The sequence below is a fragment of the Lissotriton helveticus genome, chromosome 3_1 (assembly GCF_964261635.1).
Source record: "Lissotriton helveticus chromosome 3_1, aLisHel1.1, whole genome shotgun sequence".
In the NCBI taxonomy this organism is placed as follows: Eukaryota; Metazoa; Chordata; class Amphibia; order Caudata; family Salamandridae; genus Lissotriton; species Lissotriton helveticus.
In genome coordinates, this window is record NC_136061.1 from 1,294,431,189 (window position 1) to 1,294,457,420 (window position 26,232).

At 43.0% G+C, this 26,232-nt stretch overlaps 1 protein-coding gene across 1 annotated transcript in view; it reads left to right on the forward strand.

Annotated features, from left to right (window-relative positions):
* Nucleotides 1–24,279, forward strand: part of LOC144824242 (uncharacterized) — a 48,776-nt gene extending 24,497 nt beyond the window's left edge. Inside the window, exons 4-5 of the mRNA XM_078683384.1 lie at nt 5,799–5,908; nt 24,149–24,279. Of these exons, the coding sequence (XP_078539510.1) occupies nt 5,799–5,908; nt 24,149–24,279 (241 nt within the window). The remainder of the gene's footprint in view (nt 1–5,798; nt 5,909–24,148) is intronic.
* The last annotated feature ends 1,953 nt before the right edge of the window (nt 24,280–26,232 follow it).

Genomic DNA, 26,232 nt, shown 5'->3' on the forward strand with positions numbered 1-26,232 from the left:
TGTATGCAGCACACAAACAGTAATAAAGTGAAAACACAACACAAGAAAAATTCCAAGCCAATTTTAGAAAAACAGAGTACATTTGAATAAATAGCATGAATCTGGAATGATAAAAATCCAGTGAGTAGGACTGGAGGTAATCAATTTCAAAGTTTTAAAGAAAATAGAGCCTAAAAGCACAAAATGCCACTCGCTTTCATCTGGTAACTCTCGGCTGGGAAAAAGTCACAAATTCAGCTGACCAGGATGGAGCGCGAGTGGGATAGAGGGAACAGGTTGTCACGCGTACATTAAATACATACAAATCCGAGATTTCCTTATTGGAAAACTAAAGCTTAAAAAGATCTCAGATTCAGATTTTTGGAATTGTATGTATGGAGGAGGCGGGAAGAACAAAGCTACGATCAGCGTAGGGTATAAATGTTTCAGTCAATATAAGATAGATGACTGCCCTAAATTGGCTCAGAAATGGACCTTAAAATTTACAACCGGTATTTCACCAAACATTATTTTCACATTTTTAAATAATATTGATACTTTAGTTCATTCATCTAGTTTAAAACTCCAAGCTTATAAGACTATTTGCCAGCTTTATTACACCCCGCAACAATTTTGTAAATGGTCTTCTAATAATGTTCACAATGATCGTATGAAATGCCCAAAATGTCAACTACAGGCTGCTGATTTAGAACATATGATTGTTTCATGTCCGGTTTTGTTTTCATTTTGGGATAGCTTAGAAAACATTCTGAAACAGAAACTATTAATTGACACATCATTACGACCTGAAATGATTCTTCTGGGTATTCAACCTACTATTTCCCCATTTTGAGATGTTGTTTTTATTTTGTTATCATGCGCAAGATTGGTTATTGCAAGGGCATGGATTTCGGACCAACCACCTCATGTGAACAAATGGTGGTTTCTGGTGAAGGAGATATATGATATGGAATTATCTTTAGCTAGGAAAAGGGGTGATAAAGCACTTAAGAAAATAGACAGACTATGGGGATGTCTTTTCACTTGTTCAAATATTAATTGATTTAATTAAGGGTCTTGTCTACCTTGATATTTTATTATTTGTCTCTTAGCTAATATATGAATTTGCTCTGATTACTTGATGTCTTTTTTTTCTCTTTTCTTTTTATGTATTACTCTCTGTAATTATTACAAAGAAGTTCAAGACACAGTATGTACTGATCAAATGCATTCTTGTTTATACTTCTCCTTTTGTTTTTCTTTTTTATTAACTATCAGCTGCTTGTGTTATCAATAAAAAAAGGTTTAAAAAAAAAAGAGGGAAAGGTTGTCCAGCTGAAGTTATCTTCTCAAGTCCGGCACAAAGAGTTCTCTTCACGTTAGAGGAAGTCGCAGAGCAGGTCGAGTGTCACAGACAGTTGTAGCAGTAGCGCGACGGTCCAGTCATTGTTGGAGCTTCGTGTTGACAGTCATAGTGGGCTGTGTTTGCTTAAGCACGAAGTAGGCCTTTTATTCATATTGGCACAAAGAGCCAGTTATATCTGAGCTTAGCATTGGCACTTGTCTTGGGCAGCAGAGTTTCGGCATAAACATTCTCTCTCATGCCACAAGGTGCCCAAACTTCAAGATTTTCCCTTTTTATTATTGAAGAAGCTTTCACTGATGCCAGCCAATGGTCCAGGACCTAGGGGCATCTCTTGAGGACCAGAACTCACTCTACCAGAGGCAAGCAGCAGGGTACCCTTCTCAGACATCAAGGCAGTCCTTAAAGCAGCAGTGCAGTCTATTGGTAGCAGAGCAGTACTTGTTGTGAATAGTCCATAGGTCCAGGAGGGTTCTGATGAATGGCTCTGTAGGTCCAATGTTTACACCTGGTGCCAGCCTTTGTGTGGGGGACTCCCTGTGCTACCCCCAAAACTGGTTCGGCAAAGTTCTTTCCCTTCCTCTGGAGAAGTCTCCAAACTGTCTGGGGAGATAAAAGGCAAGGTAAGGGGCGATTGTATTGTCATCAATTTTCGTCGCACAGGCAATGTTAGATCTATCTTGAACATTAGAGAGACTAATTGCCCCTTACCTACAAATATTTATGTATTATCTCTTGGTGTCTTTTATAGACCCCCGTTTACACAACGCCCATTCATTAGCTCACCCTTCCAGCTGACAAACAGGTTCTCTGCCATTTCCGATCTAGATACCCTTGATTGACCCTTGCCCCAATCTCAACCAACTGACCCCGCTTTTTTTGTTCCCACGGAGATTGTTATAACTAATATTGACAATGGGGTGGAAAGTGTCATTTTGGATGATCGTTCTGACCCATCCTTATTACGGGTGCTGAGCTGGATTGTGGCCGCTTTGGCCTCTAAATTAAATATTGAAGAATGGGTTAACTTGATCAATCAATTTGACATTCTTATGCTCCAGGAGACCTGGGCAATTAAATAGTTATACCTTGAAGGATATGAGTGTTTCAATATTGTATCTCCTCATCCTAAGTTTGGCAGACCTTCAGGTGGTTTATCGATTTGGGTCAGTATTATTTCAGGCGGTAGAGTGAAATCAATCCCCACAAATAATGCTAACTTTCAAGTACTGATCTACACACGGGGCATCTCTATTTGTTTTATTAATTTTTATAATAATGATTTTTTAGCTTCACCTAATGTTAATTTTGTTAATCTTTTTTACTTTATTTTGGGCATGAATAACTTGCTGGAAAAATATAATCCGGTAGGGATATGTCTGGGTGGAGACTTTAACGCTAAAATAGCAGGGGGAAACACTGAGAATCCCACCAAACATACCTCAGTTAATCCTTGCAAAAGAGGATACAAATTAATATCCCATTTATTAAATAGTAGTTTTTCAAATGTCATGGATATCGCAGCTGTAAATAACGAGGATAACCCAATACCTACTTATAGAGGTTCCGGACGAGCGTCCACTATAGATTATGTATTTATATCTACTCAGTTGGAAGATCATTTACTTTCAGCAGAGGTCAGGGCATCAACTTTTGGGGACCACAATCCTATCGTAGTTTCTTTTAGGGCAGCCCCTAGACCCAAAATTAGAAAGGAGCCAGGATCTGGTAATCTAGTCATCTCTACTGACAACTCAAGAGTTAAATGGAAGGGTATGGACTCCACGAAGGTGTTTCAACAGATGGTAAAAACGTATCCATCACTCTGTGAGACTTGTCTGACATTCGCAGATTTTAACACAGTGGCAGTATCTGCTTTCACCTTATTATGTGCAGGCATCAAATAATTAATTTCTAGACCCATAGCTACACCTAAATCTGACCCTAGGTGGTTTGATAGTATCTGTTCTAGGGCGAACAGGGAACTTAGAGCTACCCTGTTAGTTTTCCCCAGAGACCCTGACCTTATCAGATTGCTAAGGCATACTTATAAAACCGCAGTAAAGTGTAGTCGGGACGTGGTTTTGAAAGAGCATTGGAGTAACCTGGCCTGCGCTGCCAAGCTTAACAATACAAACGGTTTCTGGTCAGCCGCTAGATCACTAGGAGCGTTTGGCACTGTCTCTACCCCGTTAAGCTGTAACATAACAAGCGAAGCGTGGGTAGCTAATTTTTCAAAAATATATGCCTCATCGTCTCAGTATGACGACATCCTTGAAAATCATAATCTTGTCCAAATCCCAATATCTCTGACAGAAGTTGAGGATGCAATAGACCAGAGCCTGGGGAATAAAGCCCCAGGCCTGGATGGGCTTCCAATAGACCTTATAAAATCTAGGCCAGAGTTTTTGGCCCCTTTGTTATGTAATGTTTTTAATAATTTAACAACAACAAAGATCCCAAACACCTGGTCCACATCGGTAATAGTCCCCATTTTCAAAAAGGGAGATAGATCTAAACCAAGTTGTTATAGACCTATCTCCCTGATAGATACCACTCTTAAGATATTGGGGAGAGTTTTATTTAACAAGATTAGAACCTGGGCTGAGGATGCAAACTTATTAAATAAATGCCAGTTGGGTTTCCGAAGTCATCTTGGAACGGTGAAACAGTGTCTGAATCTCAACTTAATCATAGGGAAATATACCATCGCCAGACACAGTCCCCTCTACCTGGCATTTATGGACCTCACATCCGCTTTCGATTTTGTTAATCGATCCAGGCTCTGGCAATGCCTTCTAGATTATGGGCGGGACAAAGATATGGTGTATTTCTTAGCATACTTGCACAGGGACCTCAGGGCTCGGGTGAGAATAAGCAAGGAGGGGGCAGTTTCAGGGGACATAGTAGTAGGTAGAGGCGTTAGACAAGGGTGCGTCCTTGCCCCGCTTTTATTTATTTTATATATTAATGAGTTACATAACGTCTTGTCCAACCAAACAACAGATGTCCCAACAATCAATGGTAACAAACTGCCCTCCCTACTCTACACGGATGACGTTTTTTTTTAACGAGGTGCCCACCCAACGCCCTACGAATTTTAGTCAGGGGTTTTGGAGATTTTATGAATAGTTTGAACCTTTGTACAGATTTTAGGAAATCCTTTATAATGTGTTGTGGCCCTAAGAAATGTTCCATTAATAACATTACTTTGGGCACAGATTCTTTTTTTTTTTTTTTTTTAAATATCTTTTTATTTTTCACAGACTGTGCACATTGTACAATATACATTCAAACATTCAAACATTTCATATCCATTGTAGGTTACATAATAATAAAGAAAAATAAATCATCACATTATTATATCCAGAGAAAATCGCTTATATCTCTCACTATGAACCCAGGCTCTCTTTCCACCTGGTTATAGGCTCCCAGATTCTGAGACCTCTCATCCTACCTCTTGCACCTTTCCGAGCATATATAGGTTTTTCCAAGTTATAGGTCGCTAGTAAATTAGCCAGCCAGTTTTGCATAGCAGGTGGATTTCTATCGAGCCACGCTCTGGCTATTGTCAATCTGTACACTGCGGTAGCCACAAAAATAAATTCTTTCTGCGTACCTCCCGGATCTGAGCCTAACCCCAATAATAATATTGACGGAGTTAAAGTTATTTGGATGCTCAGTGTTCTATTCACGAAGCGCTCTATATTACAAATCAAAGTGTGCAATTGGGGGCAGGTAGCAAATATGTGTACGATATCTGCCTCTAAGAAATTACATCTAGGGCAGGTAATACCATTAGTACCGATTCTTTGTTATGTACCCGCACTTTCCCATATCTAGGCTTACAATTTTCAGATAATGGGTCCTGGACATCTGGAGGAGATTCTACAAAATAGGGCCTGATTCAACAATAGACATACCTATACACACACAGATATGAATAGGGTGAAAGATTTGACTCAAAACATACAGGTCTCGGTGGTTCAGTAGCATATCAAGGGGCAATAGTAACTTTTTCCCCATTATATGGACTCTTGTGTGGTCATAATTTTTCATCTAGTGAGTAGGCACTATATTTTACTGCCTACTTACTAGGGCGTCAATGGACAAACAATTGGATATAATGTTCTCTCTACTTTTATGTCCTTATCAAGGATTATATTGGAGGGTTGGCATTAGCTTGTGACTGATAGTGATATTGGACAGTCTTCATTAACAGTGATGGGGTAATTTCATAGTAATACGTAGTATCTTTGTTTTGAACTACTATAAACACTTTAGAAGGTCTGTGAGGTTGAAGCAGAGTGCACTGTCCTCTCCATGCCATCTGGTCTAGACTCATCAGGGGGAATGACTCACAAGCTTCGCCCCAAATATTGTATTTTCACTTTAGAGAAGGTGATTTGTATTTCACTCTTGCTTGACCAAGAATAAGAATGTCTTTTCTGCGCAGGGTGAAATTGATCGTCCCCTACTATGACAAAATGAACCCAGGATCCAGGGTTGCCATTTTCAAATGGATTGAAACGATCCACACTGTGAAGTCCTCGGCAGACAGCAAGGGTAAGAAGAGTCCGGATATCTATATAGAAGATGAGTGACGGAGTAAGCATGTAAGCTATTGACCCTCCACAAAGGTGCACTTTGCTACAATGAGATGTGATCTTCCCGAGCTTTCAAACACTGATCCAAAAGCTTCAATGCACTTCTGATACTGAGATGAATGTAAAATTAGAATGTACAGAAAGAGAAAGACCATGGGGCAATGGGGGCATTATCTGGACTTAAGGCATCAGTATTAAGGGAAGAGATTCATACATTTAGAGTATGGTTGATAGTTAGATCCTAATATACTGGTCTTGCCACCCCCAATTAGATTCAACCAATGCCTTTAGACAAACCTGGATCCTAATCCCCAAATAAACCACTTCCTCCACTACCCGTTGGTCAACAAATGCATGTACGTTAGTACATAAGATTTGCGTCTTTGTAGAGTTCAGTTTGCAACCAGATACCGCCCCGTGCTGTACCGCCAATTGCTCTATTTCAGGCATAGCCATTGCTGGATTTGGTGTTACTACTGCTATGTCATCAGCATAGGCAAGGACACGAAATGGATCTTGCTGCAATCTGACTGACGTTATCCTGGGACTATCTTCCAACATTTAAAAAAAAAGGATCAATATAAAGGGAAAACAATAAAGGGGAGCAAGGACACCCTTGTCTTGTGTCACACGTGATTAAAAATGGTTAGGACTCAAGGGCCATTATACAAATCCTAGCAACTGGCTTGCGGTAAAGTGTTTGTACTGCAGAAAGAAAATGCTGTTTGAACCCCCGTCGCCGCATCACCGCCCACAGAAACCCCCAAGAAACTCGATCAAAAGCCTTCTCAGCATCTAATAAAATAAGGCTAAACAGTTCCCCTCCACAGTTCGCATAATCCAAAAGTGTTATCACTCTGTTGACGTGATTTGTTGTTCCCCGCTTAGGTATAAAACCATGTTGTCGAATTGATACCAGTGGTGTTTATACCTCCGCAAGTCTAGTCGCGGGGATTTTTAAATATATTTTGCCATCCACATTCAAAAGAGATATGGGGCGATATGAGGCCGGGATCTCCGGAGGCTTATCTTTTTTTGCAAAGACAACGATGTTAGCCTCATCCCAAGTTGCCAGGGATGAGCCCGCCTGAGCCTCTCTACATATTTCTAACAAATCTTCCTGCATGACACCAAAAAAAGTTTTATACACCTCCAGCGGAATTTTATCCGGCCCTGCAGCCTTCCCGTTTGCTAATTCATTTATGGCCTTTTCTAATTCACCCCTAGTTATGGGTGCTTCTAGCTTCTCCGCCTCCAACTCATCTAAATTCTGCTCACAAAAACGCTGTGACAGGGGCTCAAACATTTGCTGATCATATTCTACTCCAGAATATAACACTTCATAAAAGTCTTTTCAAACCTCTAGTATCCCCGCCTCAGTTTCTACCCGATTCTCCCTCGAATCACAAACTGTACTAATTTTCTGAGCTGCTTCCTTAACTCATCTTTTGTGCCAGACAATAACCACTTGCCTCTCCATATTCATAGTTCAAATGTTGATTCACTAAATGCTTTTTAGCTGCCTCTTGACTCCAATACAGATTTACTTTGGCCTTGCACCTAGCAACTTCTGTTACAAAATATCCGATATTTACACCATCATGTATAGCCCCCATAAGCTTTTCGTCTGCATGCCTCAGTGCGTGATACAATTCCTGCAAAATACTCCTAAGTTGCTTTTGCGTATACAGGCCATAGCTAATAACTTCACCCCTAAAAGCCGCTTTAAAAGCGTCCCACACATATCCTACAGCTGCACTCCCACGGTTGATCCGAAATAAATCTTCAATCCATTTATTCATATGAATAATGAACTTTTCATCTAATAATAATTTCCTATCAAATGAAAAGCAACGTGGCTTATAGGCTATTTGAACGCTAGCCAGAGTCAATACAAGGGGGCCATCGTCTGAAGTAACCCTTGGATACACTTGTATTTTGGCATCCTTCAAAAGATGAGCCGGAGCAAAAAAATTATCCAGCCTCACAAGTTTTTGATGCGGGCATGAGTAAAAAGTGTACCCTGGGTTTTCTCCCCTTAAAATAGCCCAGACAACGAACAGGCCATGCGCTTCAACAAGCAATTGAAGAGCCTTGTATACTTTTGGCTTTCTGCCAATGTACCTATAATTTGAATTGCCAAAAGAGTTAGGTGCAAGATGGATATTAAAATCACCGCAAATTATAAGTGGTGTTGGCCATAGCCCCAGCTCAACATTAAGTAGCTCTAAAACCGCTGTCTCATCAAAATTTGATCCATAGATAGAACATATTGTAAAGTTTGATGTTCCAAAAATACACTCAGCTATTGCCCATCTTCCATATTTATCAGCTAATGTCCTACCAGAGCTGACCATCTGTTTTTTTGCCGAAATTACTACCCCCCTTGATGTAACTTATTGTACAGTACATATCAAAACTTATATACCCCAGCTCTGCTAACACTTTTCTCTTGGCCCATGCTATATGAGCCTCCTGACGACACATTAAGTCACACTGAAGCATCTGCAGCTCACTTGCCACACGCTGCCTTTTATTAAGATGGTTTAGGCCCTTAACATTCACAGAGCCAAGTCTGATACCTTTATCCGTCATCTATGCTCCATACATTTTGTCCCTGTGCCACATTCACCTGTTGCTTAATCAAAAAAATTTACTCATGACTTATTTTTCTTTTTCTCCCCAGACCCCTCCCACCCCTCCCCCCACATACTCCACCCCAGCCCCCACCCAAAATGAGGCGTAAGGACCATGTCCTCAGTAATGGGGAGTGTTTGTGAGCTGCCCCCCCCGTAACCCTCACCGTGGCCCACCCGTCACAAAAACACTTCATCTCTAGTGCCCACATGTTTTTCCTCCTTTTTTTCTTCATATTGCCAGCTAATTATCTAAATTAATTACAGCACCTTACACCTAGCACTTCATATTCCCAAAGAAAAGAAAAACCTGACAGATACTATACTGTATATACTACATCATGAATGCTATACGCCACTACATTTCGTACATATCATAATATTGCACACATATTAACAACATGCTGTAAAATAAGATACCCCCCAGAGAAAAGAACAACTGGCCTATTAACTAGTCACAAGAGATGCTCTAACTTGTTCTGTGCTGTCGCTTACTCGTTTGTTATTGTCTTCAAATATTCTTGTGCGGCTATCTCTAATGTAAAGTATTAAGTATTTCCTTTAAAGATAACTTTTAACTTAGCGGGATTTAGTAAAAAGGCCTGCCCTCCTTTATCCTAAAAAGCTGTTATTAGTTGCCGTAATCTCCACCTTTGCTGTACTGTAGCAGGGCAAAAATCAGGGCGCACAAACAATTCTCAGCCCTTTCCTGAGCGACGCTTATCTGACCTTGCAAGTTGTTCAAACAAATTAGAATTGCGCGAGGCTGTACCTTTCCAGCAGACCCACCCACTCTTGTACGTATAACAAAGGGGAATCTATGTGCCCGAATAACCTCCGCCTCCCAATTCCAGTCTTTTAAATCAGGGAAGGCCTTTTTTAAACATTTCCACCAGAAATTGTCTCACATCTTCACCCTCCAGCTTTTCGGGCACATCCAAAATACGGAGATTATTACGTCTTAATCTATTTTCCATATCTGTAATCTTCCAATCAATGTCCACTCTAGTCTTTTGTAGCTCTGTGATGGTCGACTGTTTGCCCAATTAATCTTCTACCCTGGAAATACGTTCTTCTGCATCCACGACCCTTGTAGTTATTTCAGCACAAGATTTTACAATGAGACGGACCGTGTTTTGTAATTTACACACAGCCCCCTGTGTGCGTAAGCCTTCTGCCTTTGTCTCTTCCCTGTGGGCCATTATAATTTCATAAATTGTGTTTAGCGTTATCTCACCAGCGGCCTCATCAGGGTTATCAACAGCAGATTTTGACTGGGCAGAGTATATACCAGGTGTACTGTCCAAGATAGGCTAGACCAGAGGTATCCTCATATCATGTTCCCCATGTTCTTGTATTTTCTTCACAGTCGCTTGGTTTGCAGATTGCTCCAGAGAGGAATCATCCTCACCTAAGTGTGAGTCTATCTCATCCCCCCGGCCCCCTGGCTACACTCAGGCTGTCATTGCCATTCTCATCGTTATCATTCTCTGAAACATTTCCCAAAACAGTCGAGTGGTCCGACATGGAGTAAAATTTTCCACCAGACCCAGCAGAATCTGCATCGCTCATCTTTCCTGTACACTGGGGCCTTTGTTGCCCATATCCAGCCCTTCTAAGACAACAGTATACACATTGTCTGCAATTGATGACCCCTCCATATTACTTGATATAGTACTAGCAGCAGCAGAGTCCTCCATAGCAACTTCGCTTGATACCATCAACGAACCAGGGGCTCTCTTACCCTCCAAACCATTAAGTGTCTCTGCTTGATTCAGGAATGGACTTACTTGATTAACTTGGGCTAGGACCCCCACCTTGCCACTAGGTGCCACCTTTTTATGGAAGATAGCAGGCACTACACGGTCTTTTTTGGAGATATCTTGTTGCCCATTTCTTGGTGATCGGAGAGATCCATTCTCTAGTCCCGCAGCGCCACGGTCGCTACCTCCAGCTATATCCGCCAAACCCACTGCCACAGGCTGTACCACCGATCCCCGCATATTCACTCCCTCACAGCGAGCCGGTGTCCCTTTGGCACCATCTTTTAGATTTGGGGTGGTCTTAGGAGTACCCGCCCCACTGGTCAAGTCCACCGGGGGGACAGAGGTCGAGGATGAACTATTTGCCGCAGCACCGCGGGTTTTAGCACCTCTACCTTTAGGAGCCATTTCCCAGATCCATCCCTGATTCCAATCAAGTCAGTATCGAGGTTTGAAATCCAAAAAAAGCCTGAAAATCGGCCCAAGGATCAGCCGGGAATCGGCCCTCCACTCAGCTCCACACACTTTCCGCTCTGCTCCACTCCACACTTTTCCGGTTCTCACTCTGTGGCTCCGCCTCCAAGTCTCTGCTGAGCCAGCGAAGCCGCCGAAGATGCTGTTTTCCACCGACGCTGTGGAGCCTCTCCGCTCAAGACTCTCACCAAAACTTATTCCGCACAGAAAGCACCTCAAATGTCAGCCACCATGAATCATGACACGGCAACAGCCAGCAACAGCTCCTGGACGGGCGAAATCAGCCACAGGTGAGAGGTTACAACGGGGCAGTCCACAGCCTTCTCACACAGCCACTGCAGCGGCCGCCATCTTGCCTCGTGGACTTTTCTTGTTTATCTATGAGAAATGAAGATTCTTTTTTTAAAACGCATATCTCCTCGATGAATGAGGTGAGAGTTACCCCTGCATAGCATCAAATTAATCTCTTTTTTTTGTTTAATTTGTTATTTTATCTGTGTTAGAGGGATCTTGACATCTTACAGGATTAAGTCAACTCATCACTTTCTATAATTAACAATAGATAAACCAGAGAATCAAGAAAAAACACACACAAAAAAAGACACCTGTACCAAAGAGAGAGACGAAAATAGGTATTCGCAATGCTAATAGCAATACCCTACTCAAGCCTTTGTACTATGGATAACTTACATCCATTGATGTTTGGACTAGATCTTAACCAATTTCATAAATCGCATGGGCCCATGTGCCTTGGCTATTGCCATTTCACACTCATACGTTTGTCGGAATAATGACCAAAATTCAGCAACTCTAGGTGGTCTTACCTCCACCCATGCCCTCACAATGCATAAACGCGCACTAAGTGTGATGATTGATGTCAGAGATTTAAGACTGTGATTGTCCCCACTCTGTACACCAATTAATATCGCTTTGTTATTTAAGCTAAAGTTCAGCCCCATCTGTGTGGATAGCAGTCGGAATATACTATCCCAAAATTCTTTAAGGGTTGGACATTCAATTAACATATGTACCATGTCTGCGGCATAGAGATTACATTTTGGGCAATGTACATGTGGTGAATTCGTAGAGGGGGCCCATTTGGAAATACGTTCCGGTGTATAATAATGCATATATATATCGTTTTAAATTGTTGCAGTTTGAGGTTCACAGAAACTATTGCTTGATCGAGTGTTTCCTGTGCCTTTTGTAATTCTAATCCTGTTATTGTAGTTGCTAATCGCAGGCTCCATTTTGTGCGCTATCATCTTCGCCATGCGACATAAGCTCCCGATAAAATGTACCTATGCCACATCTTGAAGATTGATAGAGTAATGTATAAACTCCGGAAATCTCCTGGTAGTTATTAAATTCGTATTTGTGAATAAGATAGTCCCTGACCTGAAGATATTTAAAAAGGGATTTTTGAGGTAGACCAAATGTTTCCTGTAATGCAGCAAAAGATCGTACACCCTGACTATCATATGAATGGCACAGCTTTTGTAGCCCTTTATCTCCCCAGACTCGCTCCACATTGTCATGAAAGATATTCGGGAGAATTGGATCACCCCACAATAGAATAATTGCGTGAATAGTTGGCAAAGAAAACTTAATACATATTTCACGCCAGACTTGAACCACATCTCGAATCACCTTAAATCTTACCATTTTGAAATAATTAGGATCTGTAAGCTTATGCATTGCATATCTGATATCTTGTCCTAATGCTAATTGATAACCAGCTGTCCACTCCCTCAAGTTATCCCCATTCAATAAGCCCTGAATTCGGCCAAATAATGCAGCCCAAAAATAAAGTTTAAAATCCTGCAGTTTGAGTCCACCCTGCTCATATGGCAATTTCAAATACCTAATGGCCCGTCTGGCTAGCCTGTAACCCCATAAAAAAATCCCTACAGCTCCTTCAAGTCGCCCAAAAAAACACATCTGGTACCCACAATGGTATGGAGCAAAAAATATTAAGAAACTTGGGTAGAATATTAATTTTTATGATATAATATCTACCCCATATACTCAGAGGAAGTCGTGCCATTGCTACTTGGCACTGATTAACTTTAGTAGTGGCTCGTAATTGAGGGTGACTATACTTTTCACTCTGCTGCTAAAGCGAACCTCCAAGTAGGTGGCAGTATCAGTAACTCCCATAACTGCCGTAGATGGAGTAGGTATTTCATAGATCAGGATTGTTTGCATTTTCCGTAGATTTAACTTGTATCCGGATTACACCCCAAATGCTTCTGCCTCCTTAGAGCTACAGTTCGTCGCAGTACATGGGTTGGTGGCATATAGAGCAATATCATCTACATATAAAGTTATTATAAACTCGACCCCATGCAGCATTAATGGCTGTATGTCCTTGTTCAGTAGCAAATCTTTAATATATGGTTCAATATAGAGAGCAAACAATAACGGTGATAACGGACATCCCTGTTGCGTCCCCCCTAAATATGGGAAATAAAGAGGCGACTTTACCAGCTCAGCCAATTTTGGCCCTTGGCTCGGTATATAACTTCTGCATTAGGGCTATATACTTTTCACCAATGCTGAACGCTCCCATGGTCACCCAGAGTGCCTCCCAGGTGACTCTATCGAAGGCCTTCCATGTGTCTAGCATTATCATTCCTATTCGTTCTTGTATTTTACCAGCAACATCAAAGGCAGAGATGGCAGTATTGAAATGCACCATCGTGTCTCTTCCAGGCACAAACCCATTTTGTTGTTTAGAGACAACTCATGCATAAAAGTGGCCAGACACATTTTTGAAAATATCTTTGCATCTGCGTTTATCAAGGAAATTGGACGGTAGGACCCTCTGTCTTCCGGTGATTTACCCTTCTTAAGAAAAAACTGCTATATTCATCACTCCCCGTGATGCTGGAGCTTCCCCGCCACTGTATATGTAGTTTGTCAGTTCTAGGGATTCAGGGGCTAGAATATCTATGAATACTTCATACAGGTTCAGGGGGATACTATCATCCCCAGTAGCTTTCCCTGATGCTGTTACTCACTGCTGCCTCCACTTCGCCTATCTCCACCTTTGCAGCTAGTACGTAAGAGTGTATGCAATTTAACCGGGGATCTGTCTCTCGGCCAAATAGCTGGCTATAACCTGATCTTCAATAATACCTGGTTTGCTATAGATCCTTTGATAGAAAGTGGCAAATTGATCAGCGATGAGCTGCAGACACTTATGTACGACTCCATTGTCTCCTGTGATGCATTGAATGACATTCCGCGCCTTTTTATCTGCTATCTGATGGGCAAAAACGCATCCTATTTTCTCGTCATACTCATACTGGTAGACTCTATTCTTATGATATTTAGCCGCAACTTTCTCAGTGAACCCACGATTAGCCATTTGATGCCGCTCTCTTAATACTGCGCACTCCTGATTTTCCCTAGCACTGGTGCTACATTTGGCTGCCTAGTGCCAACCCAGGCATGCTTACACCATAGTGCAAGGGTACCTGCATTGAAGGAATTGTTGTTTATGTGCAGTAAAGTGTGCCTTCCTGCACATAAACAATCACTTTTGGTGATTTGTAACTCCTATGTGTGCTGCATTGTGCAGCACACATAGAAGTTGCAAATCATCATTTGTTTAGATTGTTTATGTGCAGGAGGGACACCATCCTGCACTTAAACAAGTCAAGTCAAGTCAAAAACCACTTTATTCGATTTTGTTAAAAATCATAAAAGCATACTACAACAGTTAAAAGTCAATCCAAGTGCATATTTAAAAATTTCATACAATACAATGCAATCTAAAAACAATAAAAAGATCAGATTAAAAAGAACTCATCATGTGCAAAAAAGCAAGATATACCACGTTCATCACAGTCCACACTATTAAGCTTGTAATTTCCTCTTCCTAATCCGCACAGCAGCAACAAGGAAGTTTGCCACACTGAACATTACCAAGGGCGAATCAAGCATTTGTAAAAATAGAAGAGCTGGTTTTGCTTGCATAAAAGCTTTCCCCTTCAACAAAGGTAACAGGTACTTCTGCCTAGGAACATGATAAAAAGGGCAGAACAACATAAGGTGCATATTGTCTTGAGTGGAAAAATTGTCGCAATTGCATACGGGTGCATCCTCAGGCTCGAACCAACCCTGTCTATCACAGAGTACCAAGTAAATCTGGTTAAATCTAAACTTAACAAGAAGCCACCTGTGAAACGGAATGTTAACTACGGCAAGATACGGTTGGATGGCTATACAGGTGATTGTCATATAATGTGCTCTAACCCTGGGTTTTGTTAACTGAGGTTGTTCTCTCTCCAAGGACTTAAGCTTGTAAAAGTTTTCCTTAACCCAGGTTAGGTCTGCTTTTTTTAGGTCAAGCGGGGAGGAGAAAATCTCCGGGCGTCCAAGTTCTGCAGAGCACTTATAAATATATGCCAACCAAGCAATATCTTTATATTTATCAAGTTTTAAACAATCCATCAGAATTTTGTGGTTGAGACCTAAGTTGTTATTAATCCACACCCTTATCCACAAAAGAATGGGTGCCAAAGAGAGGGTATCAGTAATGTATCCTACTCCAAGCTCCTGATGGACAGAAAAAGTGGCTGTTGATGAGGGGAGTCCTAATATAGAACAGAAAAACTTATTAACCTCAATTTGAATGGTTTCAGTTTTTACATATCCCCACAATCCTGCTCCGTACCTAGCTATAGCCAATGATTTTGCCCAATACAAAGCTAGTAGTGCACCACTTGGTTTCCCCCCGAGTCTCCTTGAGAAGCTCAAAATAGCGTTAACAGAGCTCCTCACTGCTTTGGTCTTTGCTGTTATCTGGGGTATCCAGCTGCCCTTAGTGTCAAAAATTACACCGAGGTAAGTGAAAGCTTTAACGTTTGTGATCACTTCCCCCTTACAGTAAAAGGATTTGATATTATTTTTAGCTGCCCCAAAAACCATGACATGAGATTTAGCATTATTAACCACAAGGTCAAGAGAAGACATAAAGTCACTGAATGCATTAAGAAGTCTCTGGAGGCCCAGATGTGTCCTCGCTATTAAGGCGGCATCATCCGCGTACAGGAGCACTGGAATATGAGTGTCTCCTGCACGCGGTGTGTCCGCAGACGCAGCCAGAAGATTTTTTTCCAGAGAGTTTATGTATAGAGTGAACAGCATAGGGGCAAGGATGCATCCTTGCCGCACACCCCTGCCTGATTTAAACCATGCTGTGCGATGTCCATCTTGGTCCATTCTAATGGAAGCCTTTAAGTCCTTGTGGAGTTCAGCCAAAAAGTGGATCAAAGGAGGATCCAAACCCATTTTTAATAACATGCCCCACAGCTTGGCTCTGTTCACTAAATCGAATGCTGTGGATAGTGTTGTAGTCTTACTCTACTGGATGCATTCCCTCTATGGTGTCTCTCTGCTTTACCTGCTCAGCCTGCTATGATGTCATGTAGAATGTTAGGGTGGTTTTGTATGTGACAAGATCAGTTGGTGAGATGGGCTGAGCAGAGAGGACCTTGCTCCTGGTGGAGCAAATACCTAGGCATATACTTAGGTGTTCACATAGGCTGGCGACGGCGAGGAGAACCTACGCGATCAACATTGATTGGATTTGAACATATGGAACTAGAGAATCACAGGAAAATGAAGCTGAAACTCCCAGAAATAAAGAAACATAAGAAAAGAAGTAACGCGCAAAGTAGAAGCAAACTGGCTCTCCACATGCCCCACCAGTGACCAAAGACCGGTCGGCCCAACGTGGATGTGCCAGTGATCTTCAAAGCAGACAGGGTAAGCGCAACATCGTTTTATTTGGGAAATATTAATTGCAGCAAATGTTCAACCTTTTGGAATGTACACGCAGCTACTGATCGTTTAGAGGAAGAGTTAAACTGATGTTTACTGACTTAAAAAAAAAAACACGCAGCAAATTAAAACGGCGCATGAAGTGATTAATTCTAAGTATACAGCAGCGCCGTATGACATGAGGCGCTGTGGAAGCGTAGCACTGTGTAAGCTGAAGCACTGTGGGAGAGCAGCGCTGTGTGAGCAGAAGCGCTGTGGGAGCGTAGCGCTGTGTGAGCTGAAGCGCTGTGGGAGCGTAGCGCTGTGTGAGCTGACTTCATATGCCTCCACAAAGATTTGGGTTTCTTGACTTTCATTGCCGGTAGAGAGATTTTACACCTTGCAAACGTATACGCGTCAGTGATTGTGGCGTCCTGGCATTGGAATAGACTTCGTATCGTAATATAGGACCAGCGTTTCTTTCAAGTCCACCAACTCACCTTCTCTCGAGTCGGTGACGGTTGGTCAGCGGAGCTTCTCCTCTTTCCCCTGTTAGAATCCATCTGATGACGTCTTTGCGGTTCATCAGAGTGTTGGTGATGGGGATTCATGGGTAAAAAACGAGACCCAATTCCTATAGAAAGCGACGCTCAACGACGCTATGGCGGCCATTTTGGGACGTTGGGATGAATTCCTTTTGTCATCCTCAGTTCACGACGTTTCACATCCAAGCTTGACAAGCAGATACATCGCAAGCGCATCTCATTTACGTGAAGACTAACTCTATTATAGTTGTGGCAAACTTGTTTTACATGCGCAAATCCAGATTTACAAGCGCTAATGAGGATTTCATGATGAATCTACACTTCCCGTGTTGATGATGCTGCTTGTGGCGCAAATCTCTACCTACGCTGGATTTTACCTGCAACATTTGAATTTTAGATAAATGAATAGTGAATTAGACTTCCATGGATTTGATCTTCTGTTTTGCTGACTGGACTTTCGGGTGAGGTATCGCTCATCTTCATTGGACTGGACTTTCGGGTGAGGTATCGCTCATCTTAGACTACGGTGACCACGTTTATTGTTTTAGTTTATTATGTTCTATTTACCATGTAATTTTAATATCTGGATGGGTCATGTTGCAGTTATATGTTTGTTATGACGTTGGTAGTAGTGTTGTTGTTTTCGTGGAGGAAGTCGCGAATCTTCCCGCATTCACAACATTCCTTTTTGTTGACAGCTCAATGGAACATGAGACATTCTTAATTTGCTAGTCAATTGTAGTTTGTTTTTGTTTCCTAGAGTTGTGGATGTTAGGTGTTTGTGCTGTATTTTTGACTTTGGTGGAGTGTCCCTCATCCAGTTGAACATGTGTGTCACAAAATTTTAAAGTTTTCCTTATTTTAGCATGTCGTGGATCTTTTGTATCCACATTTGGTTTTCCTAGGGTTCAGTTTTCCCTATCTGATGTTTGCCATGGGCATGGCGATTTTTGTTTCCTTTGGGTGTTGCAATCCCCAAAATTTAGAATAACTTGGGATTGTTTCTTTTCCCTTATTTTGTTGTCCTTCGGGTGAAGGAGTGCCCAAGGTGGGTTACCTTTGGGCTGATATAGCTCGGAGTATGTTTGTTTGAGTTGTTGTTTTTTCATTTATAGTTGGCATGGCATATTTGATTTGTTTTAGAATGAACCGTGTCACGTTTGCCGTGAGTTTTAGTACCCAAAATTTAACAGTTTTTGTTTTACTGTTACCTTTCTATGGGTGTTGGACCTGTCATGTGGCGTTTTTTTTACAACATGTGGTGTGTTACCTTTTAGAAACGCCATTGTTTTTAGTTTTTTGATTATATCTTTTGTCTAGCATTCCTTGTTTTTCCTTATCTTATCTGAGAATAGGGTGTTCTAATTATTTTAGTAGTGCATCCTCCTTTCTGACTTGTGCATTTTGCCATCTCAATGCATTGTTGAGTAAGGGGGAAGGATGAGTGTATGTGCGTTATCAAAGGAGAAGGATGAGTTGTATGGTATATTTAATTTCATGCATTTTTCCTCTCTTTTGTTGTTCCGCTACACTATTTTGTTCCACTATATTATTACCTTACGTTTAACTGTTATTCCTTCTTTTGCTTCACATGTGTCCTACAGTTTCACATTCTCTCTCTCTTTGATTTCCATTATTATAATGGGGGAGATGTGTTGTAGTCTTACTCTACTGGATGCATTCCCTCTATGGTGTCTCTCTGCTTTACCTGCTCAGCCTGCTATGATGTCATGTAGAATGTTAGGGTGGTTTTGTATGTGACAAGATCAGTTGGTGAGATGGGCTGAGCAGAGAGGACCTTGCTCCTGGTGGGGCAAATACCTAGGCATATACTTAGGTGTTCACATAGGCTATTACTGAAATATTAACTGGACTTACCATCTTCCTGTACTAATGAATTAATATACTTAATGGACTACTAGACCCTGACTACGCATCATCTTTGATTACAATAGATAGATCCATGTAAGCAACAAAAATGGTCCCCTGCTTTGCCTTTGTGTATTTGGAAATTATCATGTGCAAGTTTAGGCATTGGTCCTCTGTCCCTCTGCCTGACCGGAAACCATACTGGGCATTGGACAAAATATCATTCTCTAATGTCCATATGTTGATTTTCGCCAACAGTACTTTACCCAGGATCTTCATGGAAGAATCCAACAAAGATATGGGGCGATAGCATTTGGGGTCGCTTCTTAGTCCTTTTTAAAAAATTGGGACAATGATTGAACATGCCCAGGTGCTAGGGAATCCCCCTACAAGTACATGATTAAAAACATTCGTTAATATGGTTGCCCACATCTCTGGGTTTGATTTATATAAGTCCAGAGGGACCCCATCGGGTCCCGGGGCTTTGTTCTTAGCGGACCCAGTTATCGCAACCTTAACTTCATTTTCAGTAAAATCTAAAATGGGTTGCATGTCAGAATAACCTGGTATACAAAATGTTTCATAAACTTGATTGCTCCCATAGATAACTGAGAAATGGTTAAGCCACTCTGATTCTGATATATTTGCCTCAAGATCTATGTTACGTGTTTGGGCAAATATGGGATTATTTATTATGGCCCAGAATTTGGAGCTGTGTTTAAGGGTGGTCGAGTCCATCAGAGCGTACCAGGCTTCTTCTTTTACGGCTTTTTTACGTGACTTTACCGCCTCAGCATATTTTTTCCTTAACTGCGCTATCACTAACTTATTTCTAGGGGAATGTTTAAGCGCTGCTATCAATGCAGAATGAGCTTTTGAACAAGAGTGGTCGAACCAACCGGAGACTGGGGCAGGTCCCCTTTTTGGACTAAGTGTAAGTTCTTCTTCCACCCTCGAGCAGATAGCCTCAAAGGCGACAATAGTCTCTTTATCCCCCCTTGCAGGGTCCCTACAGATCTGAAATTCCACCATCATATCTTGTTCAATGAGGTTTAAAAAGTCCTCTGGACAGACTTTGGACCATTTTAATCGCCTCCCTTGGTCTTTGCTCTTTACGTGCTTCACGGAAGTGGCCAACAAAACCCCCTTGAGCAGTCCAAGCGACCCATCCAGGATTAAGCACACAGGATTGTGGTCACTGAATCCACTTTCAATGGCGTTATAAAAGTGAACATAATGAAGAAGCCCTGGGGACAAAAAAATGTAATCAATGATAGATTCACTACCCCTTGCATTATAAGTGACCACACGATCATTTGGGTCAGAGAAGCCTGGTTCATACAGATCATTTGCTGATAACAAATGTTCCATTGCTGATCCCTTCAAATTATGCTCAAAGTGTGGAGGAGTCGTAAGATCAGGCCCATTAAAATCTTTGATCTGGCAATGTGAATCGCACAAGTGAACGTTAAAATCACCCATTAAAATAATTTGCACAAAAGTGGTTTGTTTTGACATGTAATCAGTTACAAATGAACTTAAGCTATCTAAAACAAAGTTTTGGGGTCCGCCCTGCAAAGAGTTATAACAGTTAATAAGAACTGTCTTATTTTTGTCTGAGTGGCGGATCTCTAAGAGCTGAAAATAATGTGAGGAGCTAGGAATTTCCCTCACACTCCCAGCTATTTTGAGAGACACCAGAAACATCAGGCCGCCTATGTCCCTTCCCACAGGGGTGCACTGTGCTTTGACAAAAAATGAAGAGTAACCATCCAGCCAAAATGAGTTTTCCCTTGCCCATGTTTCCTGCATGGCTACTATGTCGTGTTCTTTCAGCTTACCCAACCAAATCGGGTCATCCTGTTTGGCACGTAAGCCAGCAATGTTCCAGGACAAGATCCTAGCTTTTCTATTATCTCGCTCTGTTTTCACCTCCCCTTCATTGGATGCAACATTACAGGGAGTGGGGATGTTAACAGTGTTACAGGGGGTGAGGATGTTAGTGAAGTCATCCAGGGCATTAGCTGGCAGATTTATTTGCTCGGGCTCTAGTCAATCCATATTGTCATGATTAGCGAGAGCCGCGAATCTGTTTGAGAGTGGCAAGTTATCTGGGTGTACGTGCCTTGCAGAAGTAACTACACCGCCGCCCCTGGCTTTCTTTGTCACCCATTCATTCCCTTGAGGAGGGAAATTTTGTTTGGCCAGTAACCCATGGTTGGTATTTAGCTGTAACCTACCATGCCCGCCTCCGGCTGTCATGAGTGCAGGTGGATAGAAAAAGCCCAGCGGCATAGCGCGCACACCCTTGCCTAATGAATCCAAAGGGGAAGCATCCCAGAAGAGGCGGCTTATGACATCACGAGATTTAAAATTAACTATAACACAGTCGCCTGCCACACACTTCTTAGTTTTGCCCACCCAATTGACCCTTCTACACATCAGAATATTAGCTGTGATGTTACCTTCACCCGTGCAATTTGCATTGCACCATTTTTCCGTATGGTTACGCAGCGTTTCATGATGTTCTACCTCCCCCACATCTAATTTGGGTACATTAACCAGAACGGCTACAAAAGGTGTTGCATCAGGGGGTAGGTGCACTGGAGGTACCCTGCCCATCCGGTCTCCCGGAAGATCTAATGGCTTTTCCAGTAAAATACGGTTAGGCATTGTTGGCGGCATAGGCGTATATCTTCCATTTACAACCTTCCCTTTAGCAGACACAGAATTTTCTGTAGGCATATTTAATACTGGGTTAGATGGAGGGTCAATTTCTATAGGTGCTGGAACCTGGGGGACATGGGGACATTTCAAATTTAGTAATGGGGGTGCAGGGGCTTGACTAATCAGAAAATCATTAATGCGTTCACATTTTTTCAACAAGTTATTAACACAATCCTTCAGAGTCTCAGTTATATCTGTTGCAATCTGAATTAAGGCCGATTCTAGCCTATCAGAGAAAAGTTTTTCCAGAAGTTGCGTGAGACCCTCCTCGGTGATGTAAGAAGCCCGCTGGCCCCCAGATTGAGTGTTGGCCGCATTTTCTTTGTCACCCATGACCTCAGTTAAAGGCGGTATAACAGTAATAGGAAGTACTGGAGAAGGCAATACTGTGGGAGTCTGCGCCAAATTTGTCCGGCATGATTCAATTATGACCCTCTGCTCCAGTGGAACACAGCTAATGGGCGAGGAAATTGTAGAACTAGTGCTTCCGGATGTAGTTTCAAGGCCCAGTGCACGTTCAGAAACAGCTATCTTGGTGGATAATTCGTCCACTTTTGATGTCAAGTATGTAATTATGCTGGTCGTATATTTAGGGACCTTGGCTTTAACTTCTCCCATCACCGGAGTAACTAATTTACGCTTACCCATGCTGTCAGGGATGTAGCCCGTCCCGTCCCTGGTCGTCCTTGGACGGCCTTAGACGGCCCACCCTCTGCCCGGGCTCCGCCCGGCGACGCCCGCGCGCGTCCGCGAGGCGGAGGTAGCCGTCTCCTTTTGTGCGCCTCCTGGCGCTGTCCACAGGAAGTGGGCGGTGCAGTGGCCCGGGCAAGCTGGGAGTTGTGGTCCGCTCCTCTCCGCGACCACAACGTCAGGGACCCAGCGGCGCGGTGGAAATGCAGCTCGGCGTCTGGTCGGCGTCTGGTCACTGGGGCAGCGTGACCCCTCCTGCAGCCGGTCAAAAAACCAGGTGAGACCCCCGCTCAGCTCCGGGAGCCGTCTCCTTTTGTGCGCCTCCTGGCGCTGTCCACAGGAAGTGGGCGGTGCAGTGGCCCGGGCAAGCTGGGAGTTGTGGTCCGCTCCTCTCCGCGACCACAACGTCAGGGACCCAGCCGCGCGGTGGAAATGCAGCTCGGCGTCTGGTCGGCGTCTGGTCACTGGGGCAGCGTGACCCCTCCTGCAGCTGGTCAAAAAACCAGGTGAGACCCCCGCTCAGCTCCAGGAGCCGTCTCCTTTTGTGCGCCTCCTGGCGCTGTCCACAGGAAGTGGGCGGTGCAGTGGCCCGGGCAAGCTGGGAGTTGTGGTCCACTCCTCTCCGCGACCACAACGTCAGGGACCCAGCGGCGCGGTGGAAATGCAGCTCGGCGTCTGGTCGGCATCTGGTCACTGGGGCAGCGTGACCCCTCCTGCAGCCGGTCAAAAAACCAGGTGAGACCCCCGCTCAGCTCCGGGAGCCGTCTCCTTTTGTGCGCCTCCTGGCGCTGTCCACAGGAAGTGGGCGATGCAGTGGCCCGGGCAAGCTGGGAGTTGTGGTCCGCTCCTCTCCGCGACCACAACGTCAGGGACCCAGCGGCGCGGTGGAAATGCAGCTCGGCGTCTGGTCGGCGTCTGGTCACTGGGGCAGCGTGACCCCTCCTGCAGCCGGTCAAAAAACCAGGTGAGACCCCCCACTTAAACAAACATTCATGGCGATTTGATGTTTCATGTAAACTGCATAATGCAGCACATATAAAAACTTTTTTGTGTCCTTCCTGTGGCCCCCTTTGTGTGAAGGATTATTCCAGGAACATCTGAATCACATCAGAGTTTAATGTTCACATGTCAGGATATCTCATGAGCTTAAACAAGACAAGTCGGTCACCATGTTCATTACATTTTTGTTCTTACTCTAGAGAATCAGTTTCGCGTCAGGATGAAAAATATCTGAAAGGGAGACCTGAATACATTTTTTAAGGCTTTGAGTTGACCTTCCTGGGTCGCGCAGAGCAAAGTTAAAGCATTCCTGACCAACTGTGCAGGCAAGCAGTGGCAACTTAGCCTCAGACCAACAGGAAATGTGTCACACTGCCCAAAAAATGTTGTCTTTCTTCAATCAACTGTGATGTTTCCTGGTTTCCTAGAAAGTTGAAAACTGTGATTTTAAGTGGCAATTGCTATCCTCTTTGACCCCAACAGTAGGTCTAATAGGATATCAACTTCAACTTATTATAATTGATTTTCAGATTACTCTGCGTGGAAAAGAGAAGTACTTAGCCTTCAGTTTTGAAAGCCGTCCAGCTGGGAACCAGCAAAGTAATAAATAATATCAGGCCATGTCTGCATTTAGGTAGCTGCAAAGGTGATCCGAGGTCTTATATATTTTCTTATATCGTATCTGTTCTTACTTTTACAATATCTATGTTTTGATTGTACACAGGGAAAGATGCCAAGGCTTCCTGGATCACATCTGATGCCCTAACCTTTCTGGACCGCTTCATGCTTGAGGCTCCGATATCCACTTTGTCGACTGTAGCAAGTATGGACAAGAGCTCAGTGAGTATCATTTAAATACATATACGTGTAGATCAGATGGGAGGACAAGATGTCACCATGCCACTAGAAAACCTTATTTCCAACGTGGAATTTTCTTTTAGAAATACTTGTTTTTCTAATAACTATATTATCACATTCCACCAATTGGATTAAATGTTCAAATTAAATATGGTGTTGCAGTGATAGTATATTTAAGCAGGTAAACAAATAAAACCTTCTGCTAGAAGATCAGTAGAGTATGAGCAGAAAAAAGAAGGCTTATGAGAATGTCGGAACCAGAACGCTAAGTAGGGAACATAAAAATTAAAAGCTGGAGGGAGTCAAGCATCGTTAGACGCAGAACAGGGGGTTAAGACCTTGGAAGGAGTTTTTCCAATGCAGGCTATGAAAAAACACAATATAGCAAAGTTTAGGATAGAATAAAAAATGTATACAAAGGTGATGAATAGGTGAGAGTAGAGCAGTAGTAAAGGAAACATGAGATTTGTGTTGTATGCCCGAGGGGGATCATTAAGAATCCGGATGTTGGTTGCTATCTTGAGAAGAGAGGAGAGCAGAGCCAAACACGTTCTGATGTGGGCAAGTTTGCAATGAGATGGGTAAATAGACAATAATTGCAATGGACCATGGTTGAGGTTGGACAGGGCATGATGCTGTTTGGTAACTGTAACCATATTTTTAAGTATATGTTGATGGGTGTCCAGGATTAATTTAGATCTGGCCCTGGGAGATTATGGATTAAGAGACATAGGGCCTCAGTACGATGTCAGTCGGAAAACCTCTGCCCCACAGTTGGAATTTCCTAGACCGCATAGGAACCCTTCTGAATGACTGGGTCGCTATATAATCTGCCTGAACCATTACGATGTTCGGAAAGTAAAACCACTATTCACCAAGGCAGAACGGATCTACGACTCATTGGGTCTTCGACCTTTGAGCGCAGATTTATCCTCTACTCTTGTGCCAGCTCAGGACTGCCAACTTCCCACGATAACTAAACTCTCTGAGTGGTCGCTCTTTGATGATGTCTCCTTCACCTGCTGTCTAAAGAGCATCAAATCTGGCTCTCCCTGTGATCCTCTTCCGGCAAAAATTTTAAAACAGCTTGATCTAAACCCCCGTCACGCAGTGATGAAACTCCTTAATGCCTCACTGATAAAATCATGTGTTACACAGAAGTGGAAACACGCGATGGTAGTCCCCTTGCTGAAAAAGGCCGGAGCGGATGCTTCATACTTATCTAATTATAGGCCCATTTCGTTGTTGGCTATTTTCTCGAAAATCTTGGAAAGGCACATTAACTCTCAACTATCTCATCTGGTAGAGAGTTCGGACTTTCTGCATCCATCACAATCTGGATTCAGAGCTCACCACTCCACTGAAACTACTCTCCTGGGGGTTACTGAGAATCTACGGCACGGTATCGATTGCGGGGAGACATCGGAGCTTATCCTGCTGGATCTAAGCGCAGCGTTCGATACCGTGTCCCATTCCATTCTTCTCACATCCCTCCAATCCTTGGGAGTTGGGGGTTCAGCCCTAACTTGGATAGCCTCCTTTCTGAGCGAGCGTACCTTCCAGGTTTTCTCGGCCAAAGCATCCTCCTAAATTTGTGCATCGGCGTACGGCATTCCCCAGGGGTCTATTCTTAGCCCATTACTTTTTAACATCTATGTTAGACCCCTGGCCACTATTGTGGAGGAAGCTGGCTTAACCTTATTTTCGTACGCCGATGACACACAAATTATTTTCTCCCTGTCTAATAGGGAAGGCAATAGTACTTCGGCTCTTAAACAGGGTCTGTCCCAAGTGGCAAGATGGATGCAGGTAAATTTCCTTAAGTTAAATGACGATAAGACCGAGTTTGTGATCCTGGGCAAGGACAAAGATCTCTGGGGCCCCCAACATTGGCCCGAGAGTATGGGTCCTACCCCGAAGCCCGTGACCCAGGTTCGCAATCTCGGATTC